At 33.4% G+C, this 27,995-nt stretch overlaps 1 protein-coding gene across 5 annotated transcripts; it reads left to right on the top strand.

The window, feature by feature from the left end:
• The first annotated feature begins 318 nt into the window (after positions 1–318).
• Positions 319–27,680, top strand: LOC127732062 (uncharacterized). 5 transcript variants are annotated; one of them, XM_052241117.1, is made up of 10 exons: positions 319–455; positions 6,774–6,950; positions 7,406–7,521; positions 11,628–11,730; positions 12,375–12,494; positions 12,882–13,067; positions 16,671–16,793; positions 19,017–19,097; positions 19,803–19,881; positions 26,488–27,680. In XM_052241117.1, the coding sequence occupies exons 1-10, from the start codon at positions 368–370 to the stop codon at positions 26,852–26,854; spliced, it is 1,440 nt and encodes a 479-aa protein (XP_052097077.1). In that variant the 5' UTR covers positions 319–367; the 3' UTR covers positions 26,855–27,680. The 5 variants fall into 5 exon arrangements, with proteins under 5 accessions (XP_052097077.1, XP_052097075.1, XP_052097078.1 ...); XM_052241115.1 differs by lacking the exon at positions 19,803–19,881 and adding an exon at positions 25,888–25,966; XM_052241118.1 differs by lacking the exons at positions 19,017–19,097; positions 19,803–19,881 and adding exons at positions 25,103–25,183; positions 25,888–25,966.
• Positions 27,681–27,995: the final 315 nt, after the last annotated feature.

The following is a 27,995-nucleotide window of genomic DNA, read 5'->3' on the forward strand; positions in this document are numbered from 1 at the left end:
AGGCGGACGATACCAAAGAAAGAACCATAGCTCGAAGAAGACCGACAAAATCATGACATAAAATGAAAAGCACCAAGAAGACAAACAACAGCCTACAAAATATTACAAAGAAAAACAAAAAAACCGAGAAACACGAATACCATAAAATGAAACACAATACCTTGACAATACATTTGAACTGATAAAGAGCTTTTTTCAAAAGTGACCAAAATAAACCCTGTTTAGTAGCTATCAAATAATGTAAAGAGCAATTTCCGGTATACACACTGTACAACGAAGTTATTAATAACATGAAGTGTGCATTTACATATTAACTTCCTTAGCGTTGTGTTAAAAAATGTAGTTCGTGATCAATGAATTCGTAAACATGACTTCACTGTTAAAATTCGTTGCATACCATTCCCGTTTGATCATTGGAATATTAGCACTCTCCACCATGTGTAATTGCGATAAAGGTATGTATGATAGAACAATTATCTCCGGACTACTGAAATTCCATTAAAATTATACAAATGTGCATGTAGTTTAATTTTCACGTTTTAAAGAGTTCTCGAGAAAAGTGATGGTCCGAAGGTTCTGATCACCATAATTTTGCAAAGGACCGACACAATTTTGATATTTTGAAATAGAAATACATGTAATAATGAGGATCAGCAGATTTTCTTCAAGGACCACCAGAGAGAAAAAGATTTCAAGAAATCTGGTTTCACGCACCATCTGAGTCGTATATTACTTCAGATAAAAATAAATTAATTCAACGGAACGTATTAACTCATTCGCCCCCAAGAGATTTCTGGAAAATCAGGCATTTTCGAAAATTTGCAATCATATGCAAATTATATGCAAATTAGCAGACTCTTGATGCTGTAACTGATGCTCATCTATTAAATTATGTATTGAGATTTGGGGGCGGATGGCATGGGTGGGGGTGGGGTGGCAGGTGGAATATTTTCTCGTGGGTTTGAACCCACCCCCACTGAAAAATGTTAATTTTCCGTCTATTTTCCGATTTTAAAACGACCTTGAGAGGTGAACATTGACCAGACTGTTTTTCTTTGTCATTCAAGTATTACCCTATAGTTCCATAAAATCTTCTCAGATGTCTGTTCATGAAAATATGGCACTTTGAAAGCCGTTTAAGAGTTCAAAATCGGAAAAACGTGAAAAGTAGCCAAAATCAGTTATAGTTACAGCAGTCCATTCATCCTAACTGGGAGTATATTGGACTTAAGTGTCTTGCTGGGGAATTATTATTGTCAAGTCAGGTCTGCCTAAATGTCCGTTTTTACGGATTTTTGATAAAACGGTGACCTAGATTTTACAGACTAGATTCATATTGGCCATATTATACCTCGTTGTGTTCCTGTACCACCTATGCATGCATTTATGATAATAGTTTATACCTACAGTCACTACCAGTTACGTAGTGGCCATCTAAAGATGCCCACCCCCACCTGATTTTGGCTACTTTTCACGTTTTTCCGATTTTGAACTCTTAAACGGCTTTCAAAGTGCCATATTTTCATGAACAGACATCTGAGAAGATTTTATGGACCATGAACTGCTTGATTGAAGTCCCTGCTATCATGACAGTTCAGCTGGGGCAGTTCAAAAAAGGTATGGAGGGTCATACCGGCCATCAAAGAATGGTTGTCGCCATCACGCCTACAGGCGGGATTGGGGGCTAAAGGGTTAAACGATTTGATCAAAATCTTTAAATTTGACTTCTGTTGGGTTTGAGAGTCGTTTTGGGGTGTAAAACTGACCAAAACACTCTTTAGAGGTTGAAAATCGGGGAAAAAATATTTTTAGTTTAAACGATTTGATCAAAATCTTTAAATTTGACTTCTGTTGGGTTTGAGAGTCGTTTTGGGGTGTAAAACTGACCAAAACACTCTTTAGAGGTTGAAAATCGGGAAAAAAATATTTTTAGTTTAAACGATTTGATCAAAATCTTTAAATTTGACTTCTGTTGGGTTTGAGAGTCGTTTTGGGGTGTAAAACTGACCAAAACACTCTTTAGAGGTTGAAAATCGGGAAAAAAATATTTTTAGTTTAACTCATTCGCCCCCAAGAGATTTTTGGAAAATCAGGCATTTTCGAAAATTTGCAATCATATGCAAATTATATGCAAATTAGCAGACTCTTGATGCTGTAACTGATGCTCATCTATTAAACTATGTATTGAAATTTGGGGGCGGATGGCATGGGTGGGGGGTGGGGTGGCGGGTGGAATATTTTCTCGTGGGTTTGAACCCACCCCCACTGAAAAATGTTAATTTTCCGTCTATTTTCCGATTTTAAAACGACCTTGAGAGGTGAACATTGACCAGACTGTTTTGCTTTGTCATTCAAGTATTACCCTATAGTTACAGCAGTCCATTCATGCTAACTGGGAGTATATTGGACTTAAGTGTCTTGCTGGGGAATTATTATTGTCAAGTCAGGTCTGCCTAAATGTCCGTTTTTACGGATTTTTGATAAAACGGTGACCTAGATTTTACAGACTAGATTCCTATTGGCCGTATTATACCTCGTTGTGTTCCTGTACCACCTATGCATGCATTTATGATAATAGTTTATACCTACAGTCACTACCAGTTACGTAGTGGCTATCAAAAGATGCCCACCCCCACCTGATTTTGGCTACTGTTCACGTTTTTCCGATTTTGAACTCTTAAACGGCTTTCAAAGTGCCATATTTTCATGAACAGACATCTGAGAAGATTTTATGGACCATGAACTGCTTGATTGAAGTCCCTGCTATCATGACAGTTCAGCTGGGGCAGTTCAAAAAAGGTATGGAGGGTCATACCGGCCATCAAAGAATGGTTGTCGCCATCACGCCTACAGGCGGGATTGGGGGCTAAAGGGTTAAGAGACCAAACAAGGCGGACTCATGGAAGTGATTTCTAGGTATTTTTATTTCTAGATACATGTACCACAGGAACCATTCAAATCACCACTCTATGTTTAAACAACAAATTTATTTTGATAAACGTGGGTTGTCTTTTCTAGTACAAGTATAACACAGTGTGGATTCTTATAACGTGACTCTGTACTTTAAAAGATCCCGTCATTATGTTATTGTTCTATTATATGTCATTATGTTATTGTTCTATTATAAATTTGAAAATACTTTGAACGACAAACGACAAATTTATTTTACTCGCGTAGTGGTATTTACCATATGTGGATTCTTAAGGGTTCTGAAGAACTTTTGGACAATTATAAATCTCGGTCTATTTCTGAAATTAATTCTAACATAACTTTTGATTTTTTAACCCTGTATACCAACATTCCCCATGTGAAATTATAAAATTGTTTTGAATGGACATTGAATGACAAACTTTTTTTTTATGTGACGTTTACATTTTCTGACGTCAGACACGCGAAGCAATGAATGTGTGTTTTAATTTGATAGATGCTTTTGTGCTTTTTGTGTAAATAATTGTTTGTTTTGATATTGTAACACAGTGATGACTGCTGTACCCATATTTTGACTATTTTATTTATAATGTCTGTTTTGTTCACGCATCGTTGTAAATATAACGAAATTTGATAAGACTGTCGTACAAGTGAGAGGTTTAGCGCTATAAAACCAGGTTCAATCCACCATTTTCTACATTTGAAAATGCCTGTACCAAGTCAGGAATATGACAGTTGTTGTCCATTCCTTTGATGTGTTTTGTCATTTGATTTTGCCATGTGATTAGGGACTTTCCGATTGAATTTTCCTCGGAGTTCAGTATTTTTGTGATTTTACTTTTTTCTAAAGAGTATCAATAATAGATGTAACGTTGTGTAATTTCTAACCATAAAATTAAATCGAAAAAGTTTGAAATCCCTGTATATTTTTGTTTGTTACCAATACATTTTTACCATATAACCTGAATTTCGAATGAACTAGATGTACCATGATTTGAAATATAAGTTGATTTATTTTGTCCCTCTATTTTTGTAAAACTGTTACTATTCAGCATATTATTCTACCCACGCTTTAACGTAGCGTGGATAGAAAGGTTTGACCAGTCAGTCAGTTAGTCAGTAATATTGTTTGATACATGTATATGGTAACATTTATCAAGAGAAGATCTTTATTGATATTAATATAAAAATAAGGAGATGAGGCAGGATTGCCAATTAGACAACTATCCGCCAAAGTTCAAATGAAGTGGATGTAACGATCAAGGTCGCAGTTACTTACCACGATAAGTGCGGTAAAGTGGTTTCCGGTTGCTATTAGTAGATATGCCATTGTGATAACAACTGTAGTACGATGATAATTTATATACAAAAATAGGATTGATTGATTGATTGTTGGTTGCTTAACGTCCCGTGGTAAATATGTCATACATGGTAACGATGAGAACAAGTAAACAATACATACAATAGGTAGGTCCGGTATTACAGGTCGTCTGGGATGAATGTGGGGGAAACTTTGACTGCCACTGCAAAATGAAGGTACATTGGATAAGGACAGAAATTTTGCCTTACTACAATTAAGCCACATATAGAGCGCACAAAGAGTTGTGTCATGGGTTATTAACTAGAATTAAATAAGAACTTGGCACTCTCTTTAACGTCCCCATTCTGATCGGACGTGGCTCCATACTTGTACGTCCAGCAGAGTCATACGGATGCCTCACTTTGGCAAGAGTTTTACTGCTTGTTGGGAAAAGATCAAAGTTATTATATGTCTATTCTTCAGTCACCGTAAAAAAAAAGTTTGAATACCAATGAGACATCTTTCCACCAGAGACAATAGGACATACTAGAAGTTAGCTTCAATAGGCCACCGTTCGTATAGAGAAAGATCCCTTTTGATTTTGAAGTCCATGTCTCAATGGTTAAGGTCAAAGTTTATAAAAAAAGAGTAAACTTTTAAGTGGAAATTTATTTTTAGGATGCTAAATTACAAACTAAATATGGGGTTGCATCCTTACATAGATACATGGTTACATAAAATTAGGTATTGATCCCTTTTGATTTCGAAGTCACGATATGTCTTACATGTAGGTCAAAAGTCAAAAAGTAATTACTTTAGACCGAAATGTGTACAGAGAAGTGGTTTCAGGACACTATAACTACAACTGTTACAAATACTACACTGTACATATGGAATTGCAATCTCATTTGGCTGTATTTTAACATTTGATGAGAAGAAGATCCATATCAAATTGAGGTCAATACCTCATAGGTCAGGGTCATATTTGCTATAAAAATAAGAAGATGTGGTATGATTGCCAATGAGACAACTCTCCACCAGAGACCATATGACATAGAAGTTAAAAACTAAACCAAAATATATGCAAAATAGTTATTTCTGGATGGTAAATTGAAAACAACATATGGGATAGCAATCTTACTTGGATATGTGGTCATATATTATGAGGAAATATTCTCACATATGTTTAAGAAACCACCTGATTAACATTTTCTTTGTATGCGGCGTTCCACCATTTTTGCAAATTTACATAACTTTTGAACAATGTACGCATGCATTATTTGGAGACCCTCTTTGAATTAATATCATTTCGAACTCATCAGGTGGAATACCAGCGTTGTTTTTATTTATTTTTTAAATCACAAATGAAAAATCTAAGAGGGAAAAACAACCAATTATCAAAAGAAAAAAGAAAAATCAAAGCGCGACAGTGCTGCCGCCAAGTTAATGTGTTGGTGACTACTAGTATCCACTGTAATGTAAATTAATTAGTATACATAGTAACCAACAGAATGGAAAAAATATAATAAACCAAATTTGAACTGGCAATCCTATAGCTATTAATAGGCACATTTTTCACTTTTTCGCTCCTTATTCTGTTCGTTATATATGGGGAAAAAATTAAATCCTAATCTTGTTCAAATTGTCAGATTAGAATCTATACATGGTTTCATGATTTATTGATTGAATTTCCTGAACATCGTGCAAAGGGATTTGTTTGTCACTACAGTCCCGATTTGATACTAAAGAAAAAAATGCGATCATTATTCAAAATCAAACAAAGCTTCAATCTTAACCGAAACTTGTACGTACATTTTACCAACATACCAGTAGCTCTTGTTGCATTTTCTATCTAAAAATAGTATAGCCCTCCATAATGTACTCACATTTAGTACGTGTGTTTATGCAAAACTCTTTAAAGATTTTTTGAGCAGCCTAAAAATAGCAACCACAATGATTGACTGGGATTAGAATTCTGATCACATTGAATTATAATACTCTTTCTCAGCAAGACCGATTTTAAAGCGTATGGCGGTGCGGGATTAATAAAACAAAGCAGTTATGTTCATCCAAATATATGATATTAAGTGTGATGCCACTTGTTGGGAGAGTTCTATGCTACATGTACCTTCAATGTTTGAAAGCCCTTGTAAAACATTTTTAATGGATTCGTAGGTGTATACTGCAAGACAAATTATTAGCTACCGTCTGTTGTCTAGTAATAGTCTACATTTTTTGCCTTTTATTCCACTAAAACCACAATGCAGTCTTTAAAACGCAAACGCATGTATTAGGAAAATCAGTAATTAACGACCAAAAAAAAAAACCCCAACAACAACCAAAAATATACAAGTTTTTGTTTTGGATAAGGCCAACCTGTCCCTCTGTCTATTTTAAAGCAACTATGAAACGACAAATATCGTAGAAAAAGCCACACGTTGCTTGTGATTTAACCAATAGCTACATGTAAATATTATAAAACTTAAATTAAAAATAATAACGAAGTATTGCAAAATTTAACAGACTACATAAATTCGAATTCCAGATTTTAATTTAACATTTTACAATGAAAGCAAAACCTGGTCTGAAGCCAAAGACTTTTGTTTCATGAATGGTGGGATCCTAGAGACAGACCAAATTATCATAAGAAATTATACAAAAGAACATGTCAAAATATGGCTTGGTGCTTACAGTATGATTACTCCATGGGCAGGTGTGTTTGGTAAGTCTCTTTGTAAGCAACTATAGGGAACTGACTGTATGACCAACCTGCAGCTTATTAAAAAAAATCAATTCTCAGTAGATATATCAAAATACTGCCAGTCATTGTCCAGTTATTTTCAACATCATATAGCGGAAAAGTCGAATCGTGTTATACAAAAGAAAAGAGCAAACCAAAAAAAAAAACAACACAAAGCAGAATTACAACTACTTTTATTTTAAACTGATAAAAAAAAATGTTTTCAATTGTTTTATCTTAAAAATGATAAATGATGCATTTATTTCGTTTTCTTGCTGACGATTATATAAAGCATATTCAAAACACATTAATTTTTGGAACTCATATATTTCGTATGAATAAGTATAATAAATAATTACAGCATTTGTTTCATTGTATCAGTCCTTTACAATTGCTACACATTCCTGATATAAGTATGTGTGTTTTTTTTACATTAGGCTGCTATTTTTGGAATGTGGATGATAGAAATGACTCAATAGAATTTGATTTGCAGAATAAAGAAGAATGTCAGATTCGTTGTCCACAATCACATTATGAGTTTTTTGTCTTCAAGGTAATTTAATTTATTATATATTTATATATATTATTTTATAGTGCAACCTGATATTACATAATAATTCAACATATTTAAGTACCTTATTTACATATCAGCCAGCCTTCAAAGACTTATGATGCACTGCTATTAAACTCTATCACAATAATTACATGTGCAAAAAAAAAAGAAAGAAAAGATATTTAACGTAATTTCTCAGGTCTATAAATTCAAATAGAAATTAATTGTTCTCTAATTTTTGTAATATCAATTATATAATTCGATACATATTTACTGTTAGTTGTAAGTAGTAAGTATTATACATCATGTCAAAATGGCAGATTTTGATTGGTTAATACGAGGGAGATAATTTTCCCTATCCCATGGCAAATACTTTATTACCCTTCACGGAGACGCTTGATCAATTTTGCGCTTTAATATATTCGGATGGTTGTTATGTTCAAGACGTGATAGTGCATTACTTTGAATTTGAAGTCTAAATGACACTAATGACAGAACATTCAGTATAACAAATTAAAAAGCAAATAGCTGAGTGGGGGATAGAGCAGATTGTCACCCCTCAAAAATAACTTGTCAACCTTGGCATCGCTCTACCCCCCCCCCCCCCCCCCCCCCCCAAACCCCTATCCCCCACCCCCTCAGCTATATGCTATTCATATACTAGTCTGTGACATGAATTTACCTGAGTCTATCTTCGTTTTCGCTAAAACAAGCCAGGACTGGAATCATGACAATGATTTGAAATAATAGAAGAATCTGTTTATCCTACCGTAGCACCTTAGATCTCCCTATTTTGGCAGAATTTGTTTTGCTCAGTCTCGCAGGTTTTTTTACTGTTTTGAAGTCCGTTATTTGTTATTACGTCGTTTTTTTTTTTGTCATTGTATCTGTGTTTTCTCGTTTATGGTCGTCGATTGTCCCTTTGATGTATATTCCCTACTTTCTTATTGCCTCAAGGTATTTTAAGAAAATATGTAAAAATTGTTTCTCATTTGATGTGGGGTATTAAATATCGAAATTTGCACTCCCATACCCATTATAAATACATACAACCATGCTATATTTATCTCCGAGTACCTCGGCTTCCACCAACAATAAAAACTAACTGCCACGAAATAGCAAATAGTGCTGAAAGTGGCGTTAAACACCATACTATATCAATGAATACATTTCTAAGAAGTACCGAAATTTGTTTTTATAAATTGAATTGCGTTTGATAAAATTTCAGTATATATTGATCTTAATGACCTTTTAGTTCATATAAATTTTTAAAATTTTCGATGTGCGATTTTAGATAATGGATTTCCAAATTTTGATAAAATCTTTTTTTTTTTTTTTAATATCTCATTGAGATTTTATCCACAAAGCAAAACGGGCCAAGGCATGAATTACATTCAACTGAAATATGGTATATTTATTGAATTAATAAAAATAACGAACAACAATATACGTATACTATGATTTCTGTGTTTATAACAAGTGTTTCTGAAAGAACTGTCAAGTACACCCGATATCAATATTCCGAATCTGTAAGGGGGTACCCAACACTTTTACTAAAATATAGTTTGCTCGTTTAATTTTCATAAAAATTTTACAAAATATTTACTTTGAAAAAAATATAAAAAAATAAGACATTTGAACCACACAATTTACAGTAATAATTTTATTGGATTTATACACTGTAGCAGTTTGACAAACACTTCATCATTCAGAAGCTTGAATTCTCTTTACTTATAGTATGTGGTTAAACATTCAGCTAATTTATAAAGAATAAACACCCTTAGGTACCCATTAAATGCACCCGTGACTTACATGTCAAAAAGCGAAAAATCTTGAAAAAGAGACAGGGGATATCAACAGAACAATTATAACAAATTCTTTGGAAATAAACGACAAAAAGGAAAACAAGTTTTTCAAAATATAGAAATAAGAAGATGTGATATGAGGCACTTTATATGAAGCTAAAGAATAAACTGCACTAACCCCACATAGAAACCGGATTTAATCTCAGGTCAAAAAAAACCAACAGCCAAAAACAAAACAAAATGTTTACAAGGTAGACCATGCATTAATTGACAAAATTTGGGCAACAGTTTTGCCGATCTTCGAATTCATGAATCGATTAAAACAAAATAAATGAAGGCAACAAACACAAACGGAGGAAATGACAAGAACTCAAAAGGAGGCGAGATCAGGTGCGTCGAATAGGTAAGCGTCTCCTGCTATATGAAAATAAGAAGACATGGTATGCTCGCCTAAAAAATACATATAAAGCATTTGTGAAAGATGTTTTACAATAACAATAATTCAACAGAACGCATATCAACAGTATGGCGATATCAAGTATTTGATTTAGAATAAATCACTCTTCAACACATTTATGCATCACCCGACATTCGAATCAACACTCAGCCAAATAGTCTCAATCGGGAATTGGACACAGTCAGTAATATTACAGCACAGACAACTATTCTGGTATCTGAAGATCTAAGACTGCGACAGCATGTCGCTAATAAGATGATACACAGAAACAGCATTTCGACGAACACATTTGTGATTGTGACTATGACATATACTGCTAAATTGGTATTGGACCATTCGAAAGTTGAAATCATCACGTTTGTTAAAGAATCTAGTTTGAAGTCGTACTTTTGTGTCATTATCGAGGCAAAGCATTAAGACAGGATGCAGACTTTCTAGTTTCGGCTGTATATTCGTAATCTCAATATGAAAATAAGGAGATGTGGTATGATTGCCAATGAGACAATTATCCATCAAAACTCAAATGAAGTGGATGGAAGTAATTATAGGCAATTGTCCGGCCTTCAACAATGAGAAAAACCCATACCCTTTAGTCGGCTATAAAATCTAAAAGTCCCCGACATTAAAATTATAAAACAATTTAATCGAAAAAACTAACGGCTGAATTTATACGCTAATAACAAAACAATTTACGGAATAGAAATATGACATACATGAACCAGCGATAACCACTGAACTACAGGTTCCTGACTTGGAACAGGCACATACAAAGGTAAGCGGGGTTAAACATGTTTCAAGGCGCAAACCCTCCCCTAACCTGGTGTAACAGTACACCATAAGAACAAACTATAAAAATCAGTTGAAAGAGGTTTCAATCACAGATCGATACAAATCAGAAAAACATCTAACAAAAACACAGACAGGACTTGGCACTACGAAACGTTTTTCTCTCATACTTGTTTCGTAGTTGACCATTACGTAGTGGACATATTCACATGTTTTATTTTTTCCCCACAATCCCAATATTGTAATAGTAACAAAAATGTTTCTATTCATCAAAGCACATACAAAGCTGTACATTGATATTTTTTTCCTAACTTTAAAAGCAGATACTGAAGAAGATTTGACCCGTTTCGTAGTGGACATTAAAAAAAATACGGTATCACTCTGGTCCATTTGATGTGCTAAATTTTTTTTGCCAACAATTTAACCACCGTTATTAAAGCATCACTTCTATTGTAAGACCCTAATGTTTATATATCTTACAAACATTAATTTTATAAAACTGTTTATTAGCAATATTTAATGACTTCGTTTCGTAGTTTACATTTTGCCAGGAATTTCAGGGACACACCTTCTAAAATTAAAAATCCTTTGTCAAAAACTGTTTATTAAAATATGTTGGCTCTAAACATACTTTTGAATAATTAAAGAACTTATATTAAGTAAAAATAACATTTATTTCTACCTTTTATTATAATATTTTAGAGTATGAATGTTGAATAGGAGGTCTAGAGACATGCCATTTTGATTTTTTTGAACCATTCAGGAATAAATATCTTATTAATCCCTCTAAAAAATAGAATGTTTCTTTGCTTAAAAATGTTATATCTAATTAAATGTACTGACTGCACAAAAAATTACTTGTAAAGATCAAACACATTTTTTAAAAAGTGGCTGGGACAAGAAATCACGTTTTTATTGAAAAACGCCCATATGGCGTAAGCAATTTAATTAGATATCACAACTTTATTGGATAATCATTATTGAAATTCTAATCGAAGCATATTTACAAATGTAAGAAAAACATGATTTTTTTTTATAAAATATGTGAACATTTTTAGGAGAAAACCTGCTACTGTTTTAATAGTGATAAACTCCCAAAGGATGACATATCTCAAAAGAAATGGTCAAACTCCGAAACTGACTACGTTTTCATTTACAGGCGTAAGTAAAGTTTACATGCTCAGAATCAAAAACATATGTATAAAGCATTTGTAAAAGATGATATATAATAGCAATATTTGAACAAAACTCATATAGTCGGATTGCAATACATACATTTGTATCAGTGTTGTGTTAATTTGATTCTGGAAACATCATCATTCTTATAAAAATAAGAAGATGTGATACAATTGTCATTCTTCAACGTTTGACACTTTTGGCTTTCCATTTTGTGCTTTCAATCAAAATAAGTAATTTTCTTTAAATAAGTATGACTTTTTTGTGATTGATAATATTTCTTCGGTATTTTTTAATTTTGTATGTAGAGATAGATCAAGCGGTAGGGTTATCTTATGTTAAAATGTGTTTTTTTTTTGTCCGTCTCTAAAACTCAAAACTGTTTTTACATCATCCTAATATATAGTTTGGCAGAAATCTTACTTTGTCAGGCATAGATTCCCCTTATTGGAATGTTAAGCTATTTAGTTTACAAAACCTATATAAAACAACAGGATATTTTTCTATTGATTGACATACTGTTGAGGAAAGTAAAGTTTTAAAGCTTTCTACTTATTGGTTGTGCTGCTATCGAATATCTCAACAGTTTGAAAATTATAATATTAATTTCCTTTTGTTACCTTTTGTAGAAAATATAGAACCAGATAGAGATGCATCTGATACTAATAACTGTATGACAGTGGAGTGTAAGGATCGCGATCGCATTCTTACTCCTGAAAACTGTAATTCCACGTATAAGGCGCTATGTGGTAATGTTGGTTGATGCATGGTTAAAGTGTATGCTGTATTATAATGTTATGACAAAATAAGGATAATTTTATTCAAACAAAGTGAGTAGAGGCATATCATAAAAACACGTCACAGTCATAAACTACGGAAATTAAGATATTATGGAAACATTGCAGTTAGAATCGTCAATATAGATAAGTAGAATTGATCTGCAGAACAGCCAAAAAAAGAAAATAGGGGGGAAAAAACTTAAGAAAAACACGAAATATAAAATCTAGAGATTTAGCATCAAGGAGCTCCACCACACCAAGGATGAATATAGGTGCTGTTGAAAAGTAAACAGTTTCTGCTCCTCTTTTAACATTGTTTAGTACGCATGTTTACAATTAATTAACATTGTTTTTCAGAAAACTTGAAAAGGAGATCCACTACTAGTATAAATTTTTACAACGCAACTAAATTCTGTGAGAATGAAGACAGTTTCGTGAGATGGGATCCATCGATATCATGTAATAATTCTGAAGAAAAATTTGACCAGAAACACTGGACCAGTATTACGCGTTCTCAACAAATGTTCCGTTTAACAGCTTACGGTAAATTTAGAGTAGAATACTGACTTTTTTCTATATGCATTTGTCTTTTTAAAGACAGACACGTGTGTATTAAAATTAAAGCAAGTCACATAGTTACCCGGAACTCCTACCGTTGAAAAAGAAACGTCGACAGAAGAAACATCTTCCGCTATGTATGCTGCACTCGATTTACAATTCCTAAATCATGTAAGATGATTTCCTTTTTTGCAACACTATTATTATTATTATTATTATTATTATTATTATTATTATTATTATTAATAAAATAAATTTATTAATATTAGCTTACCTGGCCCAAGGAGTCAAGAGCGTTTCCTCATCCCTTGGCGTCCGTCGTACATCGTCGTCGTCATCTGTCTCTGTCATAGTCCGTTGACCTTTTACAAAAATCTATTCATCTGAAACTACAGGGTCAATTCTGTTCGATGATCCCGCTTGCCAACCAACACGGCCAACATGGCTAAAAATAGAACACCGGAGTAAAACACCAGTGTTGTCAATTAGAGAAAAAATTATATTGGCAAAAACTATAGAAGATAGAGAAAATGTAAACTGTAAAATCGATCAGGAAGACACGATAAACAAATATGTCGAAGTACTAGTAACTACATGTAGTATTGTCAGGTCACTTCTTATAGAAGATTCTACCCCTTAGTGATGACTTTCACACATTTTGTGTGCTTTTTGGCAAAAACTATAATTAAAGAGATAAACTGAACAGGAAAAAAGATATCAGTAATGCATGTCATGATCAACAAAAAAGAGATTTCAGTCGTGAATTATATGCTAGACTAGTCCATTGTAGTCTTCAATGTTGGAGAGGAGCCATTGTTGAAGATGCACACAGATCCAGGTAAGCGACATGGACTCTTTAGAGCCTATGGTTATTATTATTATTATTATTATTTTTATTATTATTATTATTATTATTAAATAAAATGAAGAAAAAATATATCGTTATTATATCCGTATTGAATGCATTGTTTAGAAAAAAATGCCTATATATATCAATTAACATTCAATATAAATGCACAAAAAGTGTAACCCACAAAAACATAGACTAGTTTATGCAAACACGGGAAATGTTTGATTTGTTTTGTTCTTCGATAATACAAAACTAGAGGCTCTGAAGAGCCTGTGTCACTCACCTGTATCTACGGTGGTTTTGGAAATCATGTAAAATAAGATTAAAAGCATATAGATACCCTAATAATATGATTGAGGCCAAGTTTGGTTTAATTTGGCCCAGTAGTTAAATTAAAAGCAGAAAATTTTTGAAAAGATTTACAAAAATTACCAATAAATTGCAGAAAATAAATTTAAAGGACAATAACTCCAATAAGATGTCAATTGCAAATTGGTCATGTTAACTTATTTGTAGATCTTTCTTTGCTTGACATTTTTGCTGTTTACAGTATATCTCAATCTTCAATGATATTCAACATGTTCAAGATAATTAACAAAAAATAAAAAGATTCCTTAATGCCTTTAAATGTTTTTATGGAACACCCTTCAAAACAAATTTGGACAGGGGTTCCCCTGACCCCGACTCACCCGCCGAGTCTGGGGCTTTCACCCAATATAAGTATGCTGAAAGAAAAGATATAATAATGGTTTATAGAAAAAGTAACACTGAATAATTCTGAAAATGGAACATATCAAGGAGAAATTAATAGCACCCCCTCCCTGAAAAAATTGCACCCCTGGAAAAAAAATCAAGTCATCCCATTTTAGTCTTAAAATAGAAACTGAAGACCCCTTATCATCATTTAAATTGGTTTTCAAGTTGTGACCATTTGAAATTGTTTTTTTTTTTACATTTTTCCTCCTTGACTTCTATAGTAAACCCCTATGTTCTATGTTTACCAATGGGGACCATGTTGATTGTAGGACAGGGTCATCGGATACATTTTTCAATCAAGATACTCTAATAATAATTGTGGCTACTAAGTTTAATTTCATTTGGCCAAGTAGATTAATAGGAGAAGATTTTTGTAAAAAATAGTGAAAAATTTACTTTAAGGGGCAATAACTCCTTAAGGGGTTAATTGACAGTTTTGGTCATGTTGTTCTAATGAACATTTTAACCCCGTTAGATTTGCTCTAAATGCTTTAGTTTCAGAGATATAAGCCAAAAACGGTATTTTATCTCCATGTTCTATATTTAGCAATGGCGGCCATCTTGGTTGGTTAGCAGGGTCATCGGATACATTTTTTCAACTAGGTACCATAAGGATGATATATAAGTTTGGTTTAACTTGGCCCAGTAATTTCAGAGGAGAAGATTTTTGTAAAAGATTACAAAACTTTACAAAAATTGTTAAAGTTGACTTTTAAGGGCAATAACTCCTTAAGGGGTCAATTGACAATTTTGATCATTTAATTTATTTGTAGATCTTATTTTGCTGAACATTTTTGCTGTTCACAGTTTATCTCTATCTATTATAATATTCAAGATAATAACCAAAAACTTCAAAATTTCCTTAAAATTACCAATTATGGGGCAGCAACCCAACAACGGGTTGTCTGATTCGTCTAAACATTTCAGGGCACATATGTATTGACCTGATGAACATTTTTACCCCCATGTCAGATTTGCTATAAATGCTTTAGTTTCAGAGATATAAGCCAAAAACTGCATTTTACCCCTATGTTCTATTTCTAGCCATGACGGCCATCTTGATTGGTGGGCGGGGTCATCGGATATATTTTTTTAAACTAGATACCCTAAGAATGATTTAGGCCAAGTTTAGTTTAATTTAGCCCAGTGGTTTCAGAGGAGAAGATTTTTGTAAAAGTTAACGACGACGACGGACGACGGACGCCAAGTGATGAGAAAAGCTCACTTGACCCTTTGAGTCAGGTGAGCTAAAAAATAAACAACAAACAAACGGCCATAATAGATACCAAATCACTCTCCGAATATACAAAATAAATATGAAGACCAGTTTATGCGATCAGGGGATGTTTAATCCAATACACAGTAATCATGGTAATATCAAATGTAAATCTTGTTGCATGATACAGAACCCGTGTAGCAACTAACATAGTGGTCCGATGATGACCTCTTTCACAGCATTTGCTGTTAGTTTAAACAGCATACATATATCAGTATTTATTCTAGGGACAATCGTATGGACATTTTCGTTCTCAATTCAGGTCTAGTCAATCTGAAGAACTTATCAATTTGATAAATTGTTTATGGCTTGAATGTACAAGAAATAATTGCAACTGGTCGTTAGCAAACAACCAACTATGTTATTGTCAAGTGAAAATGGTTTGTATCTATTTACGCATTTACTTTTAATACAAGTCATATTGACACGCAAGACAATAGTTATAACTGTTAAACGATTTCTTAATCTTATTTTCGGAAAAAAATCGCGAAAATAAATACCCGCGAACTTGTTTGAAATACACAATTCGCGAAAATAAGTACAAATACATTATATTCATTACAATATGATTGTCAATAATTAGACCAAGCGATCATGGTGGGTACAATTTTTTTTTTTTATTCAAATTGATAATTTTGAACTCTTTGTTTGGACAAATATTGAAAAGTTCCTTTGCAAGTTTAACACAATATATATAAACTTTCAGATGGAAATAAAAAATTGAAGCCGCTACAGTGTAAAGGAAGTGAAACGTCTGAAGGCCTGGATATGTTTGTTGAACCATCGTTCGTTGACTGTGCTGAGTTAAGGTCATTTTATTGTAGATTTGGTACGTTTATTTTTGTTTTGATAATTCAAACAACAAATGTTAAAGTTGACAACCAAACAGTAACCCGTAAATTATACAAACCTGCATAAATTAACAAATGCATTGCCAACATTTGAAATCATAATCAGTGTAACTAGAATACACCCACTGAAATCACGGACAGGAATTGGATTATCATAATGTTTTTTGTCAAAATTTAAAATGGGAACTAATAACGTACATAAAATTGCGAATGGAAACGGGGTATGTGTCAAAGTGACAACAATCCAACCAAAGGGCAGAAAAACAGCTCAAGGCTACCAATGGGTCTTCAACACAGCGAGAAAATCTCGCACCCGGAGGCGGGCTTTAGCTGGCCCCTAAACAAAAATGTATACTAGTTCAGAGAAAATGGACGTCATGCATTATTAACTGATGTTGAAGGTGTAATTGAACTATTTTTGTCACGACAAGTTCAATTGCTTAATTCCAGCTCCCAAGGACTCAATTTTGTGAGTGTTAGCTGATTTCCTTTTGGATTTAAGAATGTTTTGGTGCATTCTTGTTTAAAAATTTTGACAATTTTTTGTTCATTTATGTATGTTGTTGCTCGGATGTGTTGTTGGTATTAGTCGTACATGTATCTTTACTGAACACTTGCTTACATGGTAAATAAATCTATGGAAAGAATATAAGGAAGACATTTTAGTTTCCAAACTTACCCAGGAGAATCACAACTAAACTGTTTCCTCATATGCGGATCCAGGGGGCCCTGGGGGGCCCTGGGGGGCCCGCCCCCCCCCCCTTTTCGTGGGAAAAATTTGGTTGATTATATAGGGAATCACTAAAGCATGACAGGAGCGCTCCAACCCCCCCAACCCCCTCCCCCCCCTAAGGTCAGTCAGCGGGCCCCCCCTTATGAAAAGTTCTGGATCCGCCACTGTTCCTTATTCGGTCTGTTCTAAACGAAAATTTGGAGGGTTGTGCATCATATCCCCACTTTCTCTTATGTCTCTAAAACTGAACTTGCTGTAAAAGAAAACAGTTCGCAGAAAATGTGTCCTTGGACAGAATGTGTTGCTAACATCAGTTATTTAGATAACATTTTACCTGATTTTTTCAAGTCATCTGAAACGTGTTTGGACTGTTAGTCTGGGTTATACATGACTTGTATGGTCGCCGCTTTCCTAAAGCAAGTTTTTCTTTATTCCACGTATTGTTTTAAATTTTTGATACTGGATATTCCGTCTATATTAAAAGAGAGACAAAAGATACCAAAAGGAGATTCAAATTTATAAGTCGAAAACAAACTGACAATGCAATGGCCATAAACAAAAAATGATCAAAATACAATCAACAGTTTACAAAACACAACATATAAAACTAAACAACAGAGCAACACGAACTCCACAAAAAACCGGGGGTGTTCTTAACTGCTTCGAAAGGGTTATCAGATCGTGTTCCACATGTGGCACTGTTAACACTGATTTCACACATGGCAACATTGTATTCGTTTTTCCCTGCACTTATATTGGTTCTATGATAAATATCAGTTCCTGATTGTATTGTTTCTGTTGAACCCAATCGTCGGTTTAGACTTGCTGTATTGTACTAATACAGTGCATGTAACACATTACACTTTTCAAGTCTGCTTTACTGCAAACTGACATGGCGATCAGTTAAATCTGGTAGTTGGAAAAACGTAACATAGAAAAGGTTTACGCATGTAGTATTATAGATGAATAATAATAATTTTAAACGAACTAACAAACTATAAATTTTCTATTTTTTGTTTTTTTGTTTGATTTTTTTGTTTTTTCGTTTTTTGTTTTTTTGTTTTGTTGTTTTTTGTTTTGCCTTTTACAATATTGATGTTGATTAACAACAGTCTAATTTGAATTAAAGTAAAGAGGCCCAGGTACTTTCATTTTCAATACCTATAGGCTCAACAACTTTGTGGTCATGGTAAGTCTTAATATGCTTGCATCTCTTGAGGAACAATTTAGCTGGTTTCGTATATGGTCTGTTCTTAATTTGTTGATGTTTATAGAACGCAATATCTATTATGAACTTCTTTTGGTAAGCTGAGATCTTTACGGTTTGACATAAAAACTTCTTTTTTCAATTATGGAATGTAAAAATGCATAGAAAATGAGTTATTTCATTATTCTTCTATTGAATTTGTTTTTAACGTATATGGTATAGCACTTTTTATTTACATGGATTTACATATCTTACATACAGGGTCACCTAATGTATCACCCGGAAACAATGTTACCATGGATTTGCCTGACACCGATTCGATTACAAGTTACATGATAACAGGTACTATTTATGCCATATGAACAGAATAGAGTATCACAATCTTAATTTTATGTTCTTCATCTCCTTTTTAACATCTGTGATTTTTATAAGATTATATAAACGTTCTATAGAGGTGAAATATGTATATAAAAATAAGAAGATATGGTATGATTGCCAATGAGACAACTCTCCACAAGAGACCAAATGACACAGAAATTAACAACTATAGGTCACCGAACGGCCTTCAACAATATGTATATTTATGTATAGTATTTGCACTGCGTTTGAGTATGAATGCTCGAATTATGGTAAGCGTCTTTTGTCTTTATTTTTTTTTAACAATTTTTATCCCTACTTTTGTTTTTTTTTTTCTTGTTTATTGCGGCGTCATTGGCGCATATCCACATTTCCTTTTATTTAGACTAAGAAATCAAGGCAACTTTTTCTTTTGTTGCAAACATCATATACATATTGACGGGATAAGAGGGTTATATCATGGTTCTTCCATGCCAGGGATTCTGTTACCCGAGGCATCCGCTTAGGGTAGTAGCCAGTGTTCCAGTCTGTATCGAGTAGACAGCAGTTCCTGATAACAGAAATACTTACAAGGTACAAAGGAACAGCACCATAATGGCGAACATTACAATTTATTATCATATACTGTTGCGTATATGTACTGTTTCCAGCAAAGCTAATCTAATATATTCTATTATGTTTGGTTTACAGGCGTTATAATTGGTATTATACCATCAATTATTGCTGTTGGAGTAGTAATTTGTGTTGTTATAGTCGTTCGTCGACGAAGGTAAGTCAACTACGAACATTCTTTCAGGCATGTACATGTATATTCAATCATATTTCTTCATAACATATACGTATAATTATATACAACAACATATTTCCTTTAAAAAATATTAGCAGGTACATTTATATGGAGGACGGTGAAATGTTATGAAAGTGATTTACGAATCACATTTTACATTCAGCGCGAAAGCGTTGTTTGCTTTCATTTCTAATTGTGTTTCTAAAAACAGCATTCAATTATCATATTAGTTATTCATAGATTTTTTTGATAAGTTTAGATTATATAATAGTTATATAAACATTTCGAGTCTAAAAGTAAAGCTTCAAACAAAACTTTTCAGCAAATATTGTGTATATTGTGGTATAACACTAATTTTATCCCATGTTAATCAAATGTACCATAGATGTGCAGTGTCGGAAACAGTTTCGGACAAATAAAGAAAAAAGTCTACAAAAATGCCAAAGATTGGTCATTGAGATAATGTATAAAGTGCAAGCAACACTTGTTTTTTGCTTTTGCAGATCGGCTAAAAGAAAATCGGATCTTAAAAAAGATGCGCATAAACCTAATGCTACAGAAGAGATTGGGCATGTGAATAACCAAAATCGGTATTCCTATAGTGAAATTAAAATGGAGGATATCAATCAAAACGATAATATGGATAGTGGCGATGAATATACAACAGGACCATCAGGAGTCTATGATCATTTGAATGAAAATAAGGACAGAAAAATAAAAACGGAGAACCCACATGCTATATATGATCACTCTATTGGAGACAACACTGAACCAGATTATGACAGCACCAAACATATTGTACCAGCAAATCCGGATTACCAAGAAATACGACTTCGCAGTGAAGGGGAAAACCACACAGAGAAGCTTTAGCTGTTCGTTCAAACTTTAGTGACTGAACGTGGACTTAAAACTCCCGTTCTTGCTTATATAGGTTTAGTTGCTGTCCCATGAATCACATTCTATTTGAATGTCTGTAGCACATATTTTTTTTTAAACTGATTTAATATTGAAATAATGCATACTGTTATGTGAAATTCTGTTGTATCCTACATTATTTTATTCAGTGAATAAAAGCTGACTCGGGTGAAGAGTTGTAAGACATTGTGATATCAGTTTTGTACCTATGCAACACATAAAACATGTAGGACAGGGTCATCGGATACATTTTTCAATCAAGATACTCTAATAATAATTGTGGCTACTAAGTTTAATTTCATTTGGCCAAGTAGATTAATAGGAGAAGATTTTTGTAAAAAATAGTGAAAAATTTACTTTAAGGGGCAATAACTCCTTAAGGGGTTAATTGACAGTTTTGGTCATGTTGTTCTAATGAACATTTTAACCCCGTTAGATTTGCTCTAAATGCTTTAGTTTCAGAGATATAAGCCAAAAACGGTATTTTATCTCCATGTTCTATATTTAGCAATGGCGGCCATCTTGGTTGGTTAGCAGGGTCATCGGATACATTTTTTCAACTAGGTACCATAAGGATGATATATAAGTTTGGTTTAACTTGGCCCAGTAATTTCAGAGGAGAAGATTTTTGTAAAAGATTACAAAACTTTACAAAAATTGTTAAAGTTGACTTTTAAGGGCAATAACTCCTTAAGGGGTCAATTGACAATTTTGATCATTTAATTTATTTGTAGATCTTATTTTGCTGAACATTTTTGCTGTTCACAGTTTATCTCTATCTATTATAATATTCAAGATAATAACCAAAAACTTCAAAATTTCCTTAAAATTACCAATTATGGGGCAGCAACCCAACAACGGGTTGTCTGATTCGTCTAAACATTTCAGGGCACATATGTATTGACCTGATGAACATTTTTACCCCCATGTCAGATTTGCTATAAATGCTTTAGTTTCAGAGATATAAGCCAAAAACTGCATTTTACCCCTATGTTCTATTTCTAGCCATGACGGCCATCTTGATTGGTGGGCGGGGTCATCGGATATATTTTTTTAAACTAGATACCCTAAGAATGATTTAGGCCAAGTTTAGTTTAATTTAGCCCAGTGGTTTCAGAGGAGAAGATTTTTGTAAAAGTTAACGACGACGACGGACGACGGACGCCAAGTGATGAGAAAAGCTCACTTGACCCTTTGAGTCAGGTGAGCTAAAAAATAAACAACAAACAAACGGCCATAATAGATACCAAATCACTCTCCGAATATACAAAATAAATATGAAGACCAGTTTATGCGATCAGGGGATGTTTAATCCAATACACAGTAATCATGGTAATATCAAATGTAAATCTTGTTGCATGATACAGAACCCGTGTAGCAACTAACATAGTGGTCCGATGATGACCTCTTTCACAGCATTTGCTGTTAGTTTAAACAGCATACATATATCAGTATTTATTCTAGGGACAATCGTATGGACATTTTCGTTCTCAATTCAGGTCTAGTCAATCTGAAGAACTTATCAATTTGATAAATTGTTTATGGCTTGAATGTACAAGAAATAATTGCAACTGGTCGTTAGCAAACAACCAACTATGTTATTGTCAAGTGAAAATGGTTTGTATCTATTTACGCATTTACTTTTAATACAAGTCATATTGACACGCAAGACAATAGTTATAACTGTTAAACGATTTCTTAATCTTATTTTCGGAAAAAAATCGCGAAAATAAATACCCGCGAACTTGTTTGAAATACACAATTCGCGAAAATAAGTACAAATACATTATATTCATTACAATATGATTGTCAATAATTAGACCAAGCGATCATGGTGGGTACAATTTTTTTTTTTTATTCAAATTGATAATTTTGAACTCTTTGTTTGGACAAATATTGAAAAGTTCCTTTGCAAGTTTAACACAATATATATAAACTTTCAGATGGAAATAAAAAATTGAAGCCGCTACAGTGTAAAGGAAGTGAAACGTCTGAAGGCCTGGATATGTTTGTTGAACCATCGTTCGTTGACTGTGCTGAGTTAAGGTCATTTTATTGTAGATTTGGTACGTTTATTTTTGTTTTGATAATTCAAACAACAAATGTTAAAGTTGACAACCAAACAGTAACCCGTAAATTATACAAACCTGCATAAATTAACAAATGCATTGCCAACATTTGAAATCATAATCAGTGTAACTAGAATACACCCACTGAAACCACGGACAGGAATTGGATTATCATAATGTTTTTTGTCAAAATTTAAAATGGGAACTAATAACGTACATAAAATTGCGAATGGAAACGGGGTATGTGTCAAAGTGACAACAATCCAACCAAAGGGCAGAAAAACAGCTCAAGGCTACCAATGGGTCTTCAACACAGCGAGAAAATCTCGCACCCGGAGGCGGGCTTTAGCTGGCCCCTAAACAAAAATGTATACTAGTTCAGAGAAAATGGACGTCATGCATTATTAACTGATGTTGAAGGTGTAATTGAACTATTTTTGTCACGACAAGTTCAATTGCTTAATTCCAGCTCCCAAGGACTCAATTTTGTGAGTGTTAGCTGATTTCCTTTTGGATTTAAGAATGTTTTGGTGCATTCTTGTTTAAAAATTTTGACAATTTTTTGTTCATTTATGTATGTTGTTGCTCGGATGTGTTGTTGGTATTAGTCGTACATGTATCTTTACTGAACACTTGCTTACATGGTAAATAAATCTATGGAAAGAATATAAGGAAGACATTTTAGTTTCCAAACTTACCCAGGAGAATCACAACTAAACTGTTTCCTCATATGCGGATCCAGGGGGCCCTGGGGGGCCCTGGGGGGCCCGCCCCCCCCCTTTTCGTGGGAAAAATTTGGTTGATTATATAGGGAATCACTAAAGCATGACAGGAGCGCTCCAACCCCCCCAACCCCCTCCCCCCCCCTAAGGTCAGTCAGCGGGCCCCCCCTTATGAAAAGTTCTGGATCCGCCACTGTTCCTTATTCGGTCTGTTCTAAACGAAAATTTGGAGGGTTGTGCATCATATCCCCACTTTCTCTTATGTCTCTAAAACTGAACTTGCTGTAAAAGAAAACAGTTCGCAGAAAATGTGTCCTTGGACAGAATGTGTTGCTAACATCAGTTATTTAGATAACATTTTACCTGATTTTTTCAAGTCATCTGAAACGTGTTTGGACTGTTAGTCTGGGTTATACATGACTTGTATGGTCGCCGCTTTCCTAAAGCAAGTTTTTCTTTATTCCACGTATTGTTTTAAATTTTTGATACTGGATATTCCGTCTATATTAAAAGAGAGACAAAAGATACCAAAAGGAGATTCAAATTTATAAGTCGAAAACAAACTGACAATGCAATGGCCATAAACAAAAAATGATCAAAATACAATCAACAGTTTACAAAACACAACATATAAAACTAAACAACAGAGCAACACGAACTCCACAAAAAACCGGGGGTGTTCTTAACTGCTTCGAAAGGGTTATCAGATCGTGTTCCACATGTGGCACTGTTAACACTGATTTCACACATGGCAACATTGTATTCGTTTTTCCCTGCACTTATATTGGTTCTATGATAAATATCAGTTCCTGATTGTATTGTTTCTGTTGAACCCAATCGTCGGTTTAGACTTGCTGTATTGTACTAATACAGTGCATGTAACACATTACACTTTTCAAGTCTGCTTTACTGCAAACTGACATGGCGATCAGTTAAATCTGGTAGTTGGAAAAACGTAACATAGAAAAGGTTTACGCATGTAGTATTATAGATGAATAATAATAATTTTAAACGAACTAACAAACTATAAATTTTCTATTTTTTGTTTTTTTGTTTGATTTTTTTGTTTTTTCGTTTTTTGTTTTTTTGTTTTGTTGTTTTTTGTTTTGCCTTTTACAATATTGATGTTGATTAACAACAGTCTAATTTGAATTAAAGTAAAGAGGCCCAGGTACTTTCATTTTCAATACCTATAGGCTCAACAACTTTGTGGTCATGGTAAGTCTTAATATGCTTGCATCTCTTGAGGAACAATTTAGCTGGTTTCGTATATGGTCTGTTCTTAATTTGTTGATGTTTATAGAACGCAATATCTATTATGAACTTCTTTTGGTAAGCTGAGATCTTTACGGTTTGACATAAAAACTTCTTTTTTCAATTATGGAATGTAAAAATGCATAGAAAATGAGTTATTTCATTATTCTTCTATTGAATTTGTTTTTAACGTATATGGTATAGCACTTTTTATTTACATGGATTTACATATCTTACATACAGGGTCACCTAATGTATCACCCGGAAACAATGTTACCATGGATTTGCCTGACACCGATTCGATTACAAGTTACATGATAACAGGTACTATTTATGCCATATGAACAGAATAGAGTATCACAATCTTAATTTTATGTTCTTCATCTCCTTTTTAACATCTGTGATTTTTATAAGATTATATAAACGTTCTATAGAGGTGAAATATGTATATAAAAATAAGAAGATATGGTATGATTGCCAATGAGACAACTCTCCACAAGAGACCAAATGACACAGAAATTAACAACTATAGGTCACCGAACGGCCTTCAACAATATGTATATTTATGTATAGTATTTGCACTGCGTTTGAGTATGAATGCTCGAATTATGGTAAGCGTCTTTTGTCTTTATTTTTTTTTAACAATTTTTATCCCTACTTTTGTTTTTTTTTTCTTGTTTATTGCGGCGTCATTGGCGCATATCCACATTTCCTTTTATTTAGACTAAGAAATCAAGGCAACTTTTTCTTTTGTTGCAAACATCATATACATATTGACGGGATAAGAGGGTTATATCATGGTTCTTCCATGCCAGGGATTCTGTTACCCGAGGCATCCGCTTAGGGTAGTAGCCAGTGTTCCAGTCTGTATCGAGTAGACAGCAGTTCCTGATAACAGAAATACTTACAAGGTACAAAGGAACAGCACCATAATGGCGAACATTACAATTTATTATCATATACTGTTGCGTATATGTACTGTTTCCAGCAAAGCTAATCTAATATATTCTATTATGTTTGGTTTACAGGCGTTATAATTGGTATTATACCATCAATTATTGCTGTTGGAGTAGTAATTTGTGTTGTTATAGTCGTTCGTCGACGAAGGTAAGTCAACTACGAACATTCTTTCAGGCATGTACATGTATATTCAATCATATTTCTTCATAACATATACGTATAATTATATACAACAACATATTTCCTTTAAAAAATATTAGCAGGTACATTTATATGGAGGACGGTGAAATGTTATGAAAGTGATTTACGAATCACATTTTACATTCAGCGCGAAAGCGTTGTTTGCTTTCATTTCTAATTGTGTTTCTAAAAACAGCATTCAATTATCATATTAGTTATTCATAGATTTTTTTGATAAGTTTAGATTATATAATAGTTATATAAACATTTCGAGTCTAAAAGTAAAGCTTCAAACAAAACTTTTCAGCAAATATTGTGTATATTGTGGTATAACACTAATTTTATCCCATGTTAATCAAATGTACCATAGATGTGCAGTGTCGGAAACAGTTTCGGACAAATAAAGAAAAAAGTCTACAAAAATGCCAAAGATTGGTCATTGAGATAATGTATAAAGTGCAAGCAACACTTGTTTTTTGCTTTTGCAGATCGGCTAAAAGAAAATCGGATCTTAAAAAAGATGCGCATAAACCTAATGCTACAGAAGAGATTGGGCATGTGAATAACCAAAATCGGTATTCCTATAGTGAAATTAAAATGGAGGATATCAATCAAAACGATAATATGGATAGTGGCGATGAATATACAACAGGACCATCAGGAGTCTATGATCATTTGAATGAAAATAAGGACAGAAAAATAAAAACGGAGAACCCACATGCTATATATGATCACTCTATTGGAGACAACACTGAACCAGATTATGACAGCACCAAACATATTGTACCAGCAAATCCGGATTACCAAGAAATACGACTTCGCAGTGAAGGGGAAAACCACACAGAGAAGCTTTAGCTGTTCGTTCAAACTTTAGTGACTGAACGTGGACTTAAAACTCCCGTTCTTGCTTATATAGGTTTAGTTGCTGTCCCATGAATCACATTCTATTTGAATGTCTGTAGCACATATTTTTTTTTAAACTGATTTAATATTGAAATAATGCATACTGTTATGTGAAATTCTGTTGTATCCTACATTATTTTATTCAGTGAATAAAAGCTGACTCGGGTGAAGAGTTGTAAGACATTGTGATATCAGTTTTGTACCTATGCAACACATAAACCCCCAAACAGTCTGGGCGAACTCGGGTGTTCCAGAATCGTAAGCAGTTTCTGCTCCACAAACGGTATCTGCCATGTTGCTCATTGAAGATACACATGCAAACATTTTGGATGGTTTGTTGTTTCAATATGTGGGAAATGTTTGTAGAACCATACCTAAAGGTTTAGGTCTAAAGCGAAAGAGGCATGTCAAGGTTCCAAAAGTGTAAGAAAATGTATTGCAATATATGTATATCACTTCATTGAAAAGCAAATAAAAAATAGAAAACTGTCTAAAATCTTTAAATGGCTTGAGCAAGTTAACGCAATACGTTTTTTGACTTAATTGTAGTTACGTTTTGTTTCAAAGAATGAAACCTCTATTAATTCTATAAAACATACAAACACTATTCTGTTAGCATTTTTTTTTGTCTTTATCTTTATCTTTTAAATTACTGTTAGCATTTTTATTATTTATAATTTATTATTATCATTATTCTTATTATTTTTTATTATCATTTGTAGTACTGTTTTATTGTTGATCAATGTAAAAAGTTCATATCAATAATATGCATATCACATTTTTTGTGCAAAAGGAGTTTCTTACTCTGCACTGTTCGTCGTTGCATTTTGTATATAATAAATTGAAAACAACACGTTTAATAATTTCATGCGTCCGAAGCGCTTTTCTGGATTACCTTCACCAGAACGCTCAAAGTCAAACATTTGAAATCCGAGGGATGTATAAGTACCGAAACGGTTGAAGAGCGATATGACAAAAATACCTAAAACAAATAGCCAAATCCATCTAAGGTTAACTTTGCCTGAGGGAGTTGAAACCTTAGTTTCTTTATAATTTCAAAATTTATAAACGGACAATTTTAGAAAAGTTTGTT

This window comes from Mytilus californianus, unplaced genomic scaffold (genome assembly GCF_021869535.1).
Source record: "Mytilus californianus isolate M0D057914Y unplaced genomic scaffold, xbMytCali1.0.p SCAF_22, whole genome shotgun sequence".
Classification (NCBI taxonomy): Eukaryota; Metazoa; Mollusca; class Bivalvia; order Mytilida; family Mytilidae; genus Mytilus; species Mytilus californianus.

Excerpts from the sequence above, each read along its gene's own strand:
- LOC127732062 (XM_052241117.1), top strand. The coding sequence starts at position 368 with ATGACTTCACTGTTAAAATTCGTTGCATACCATTCCCGTTTGATCATT. Across the intron at positions 6,951-7,405 it reads TCCATGGGCAGGTGTGTTTG|GCTGCTATTTTTGGAATGTG; the intron begins GTAAGTCTCTTT and ends TTTTTACATTAG. Across the intron at positions 16,794-19,016 it reads GTCATTTTATTGTAGATTTG|GGTCACCTAATGTATCACCC; the intron begins GTACGTTTATTT and ends TCTTACATACAG.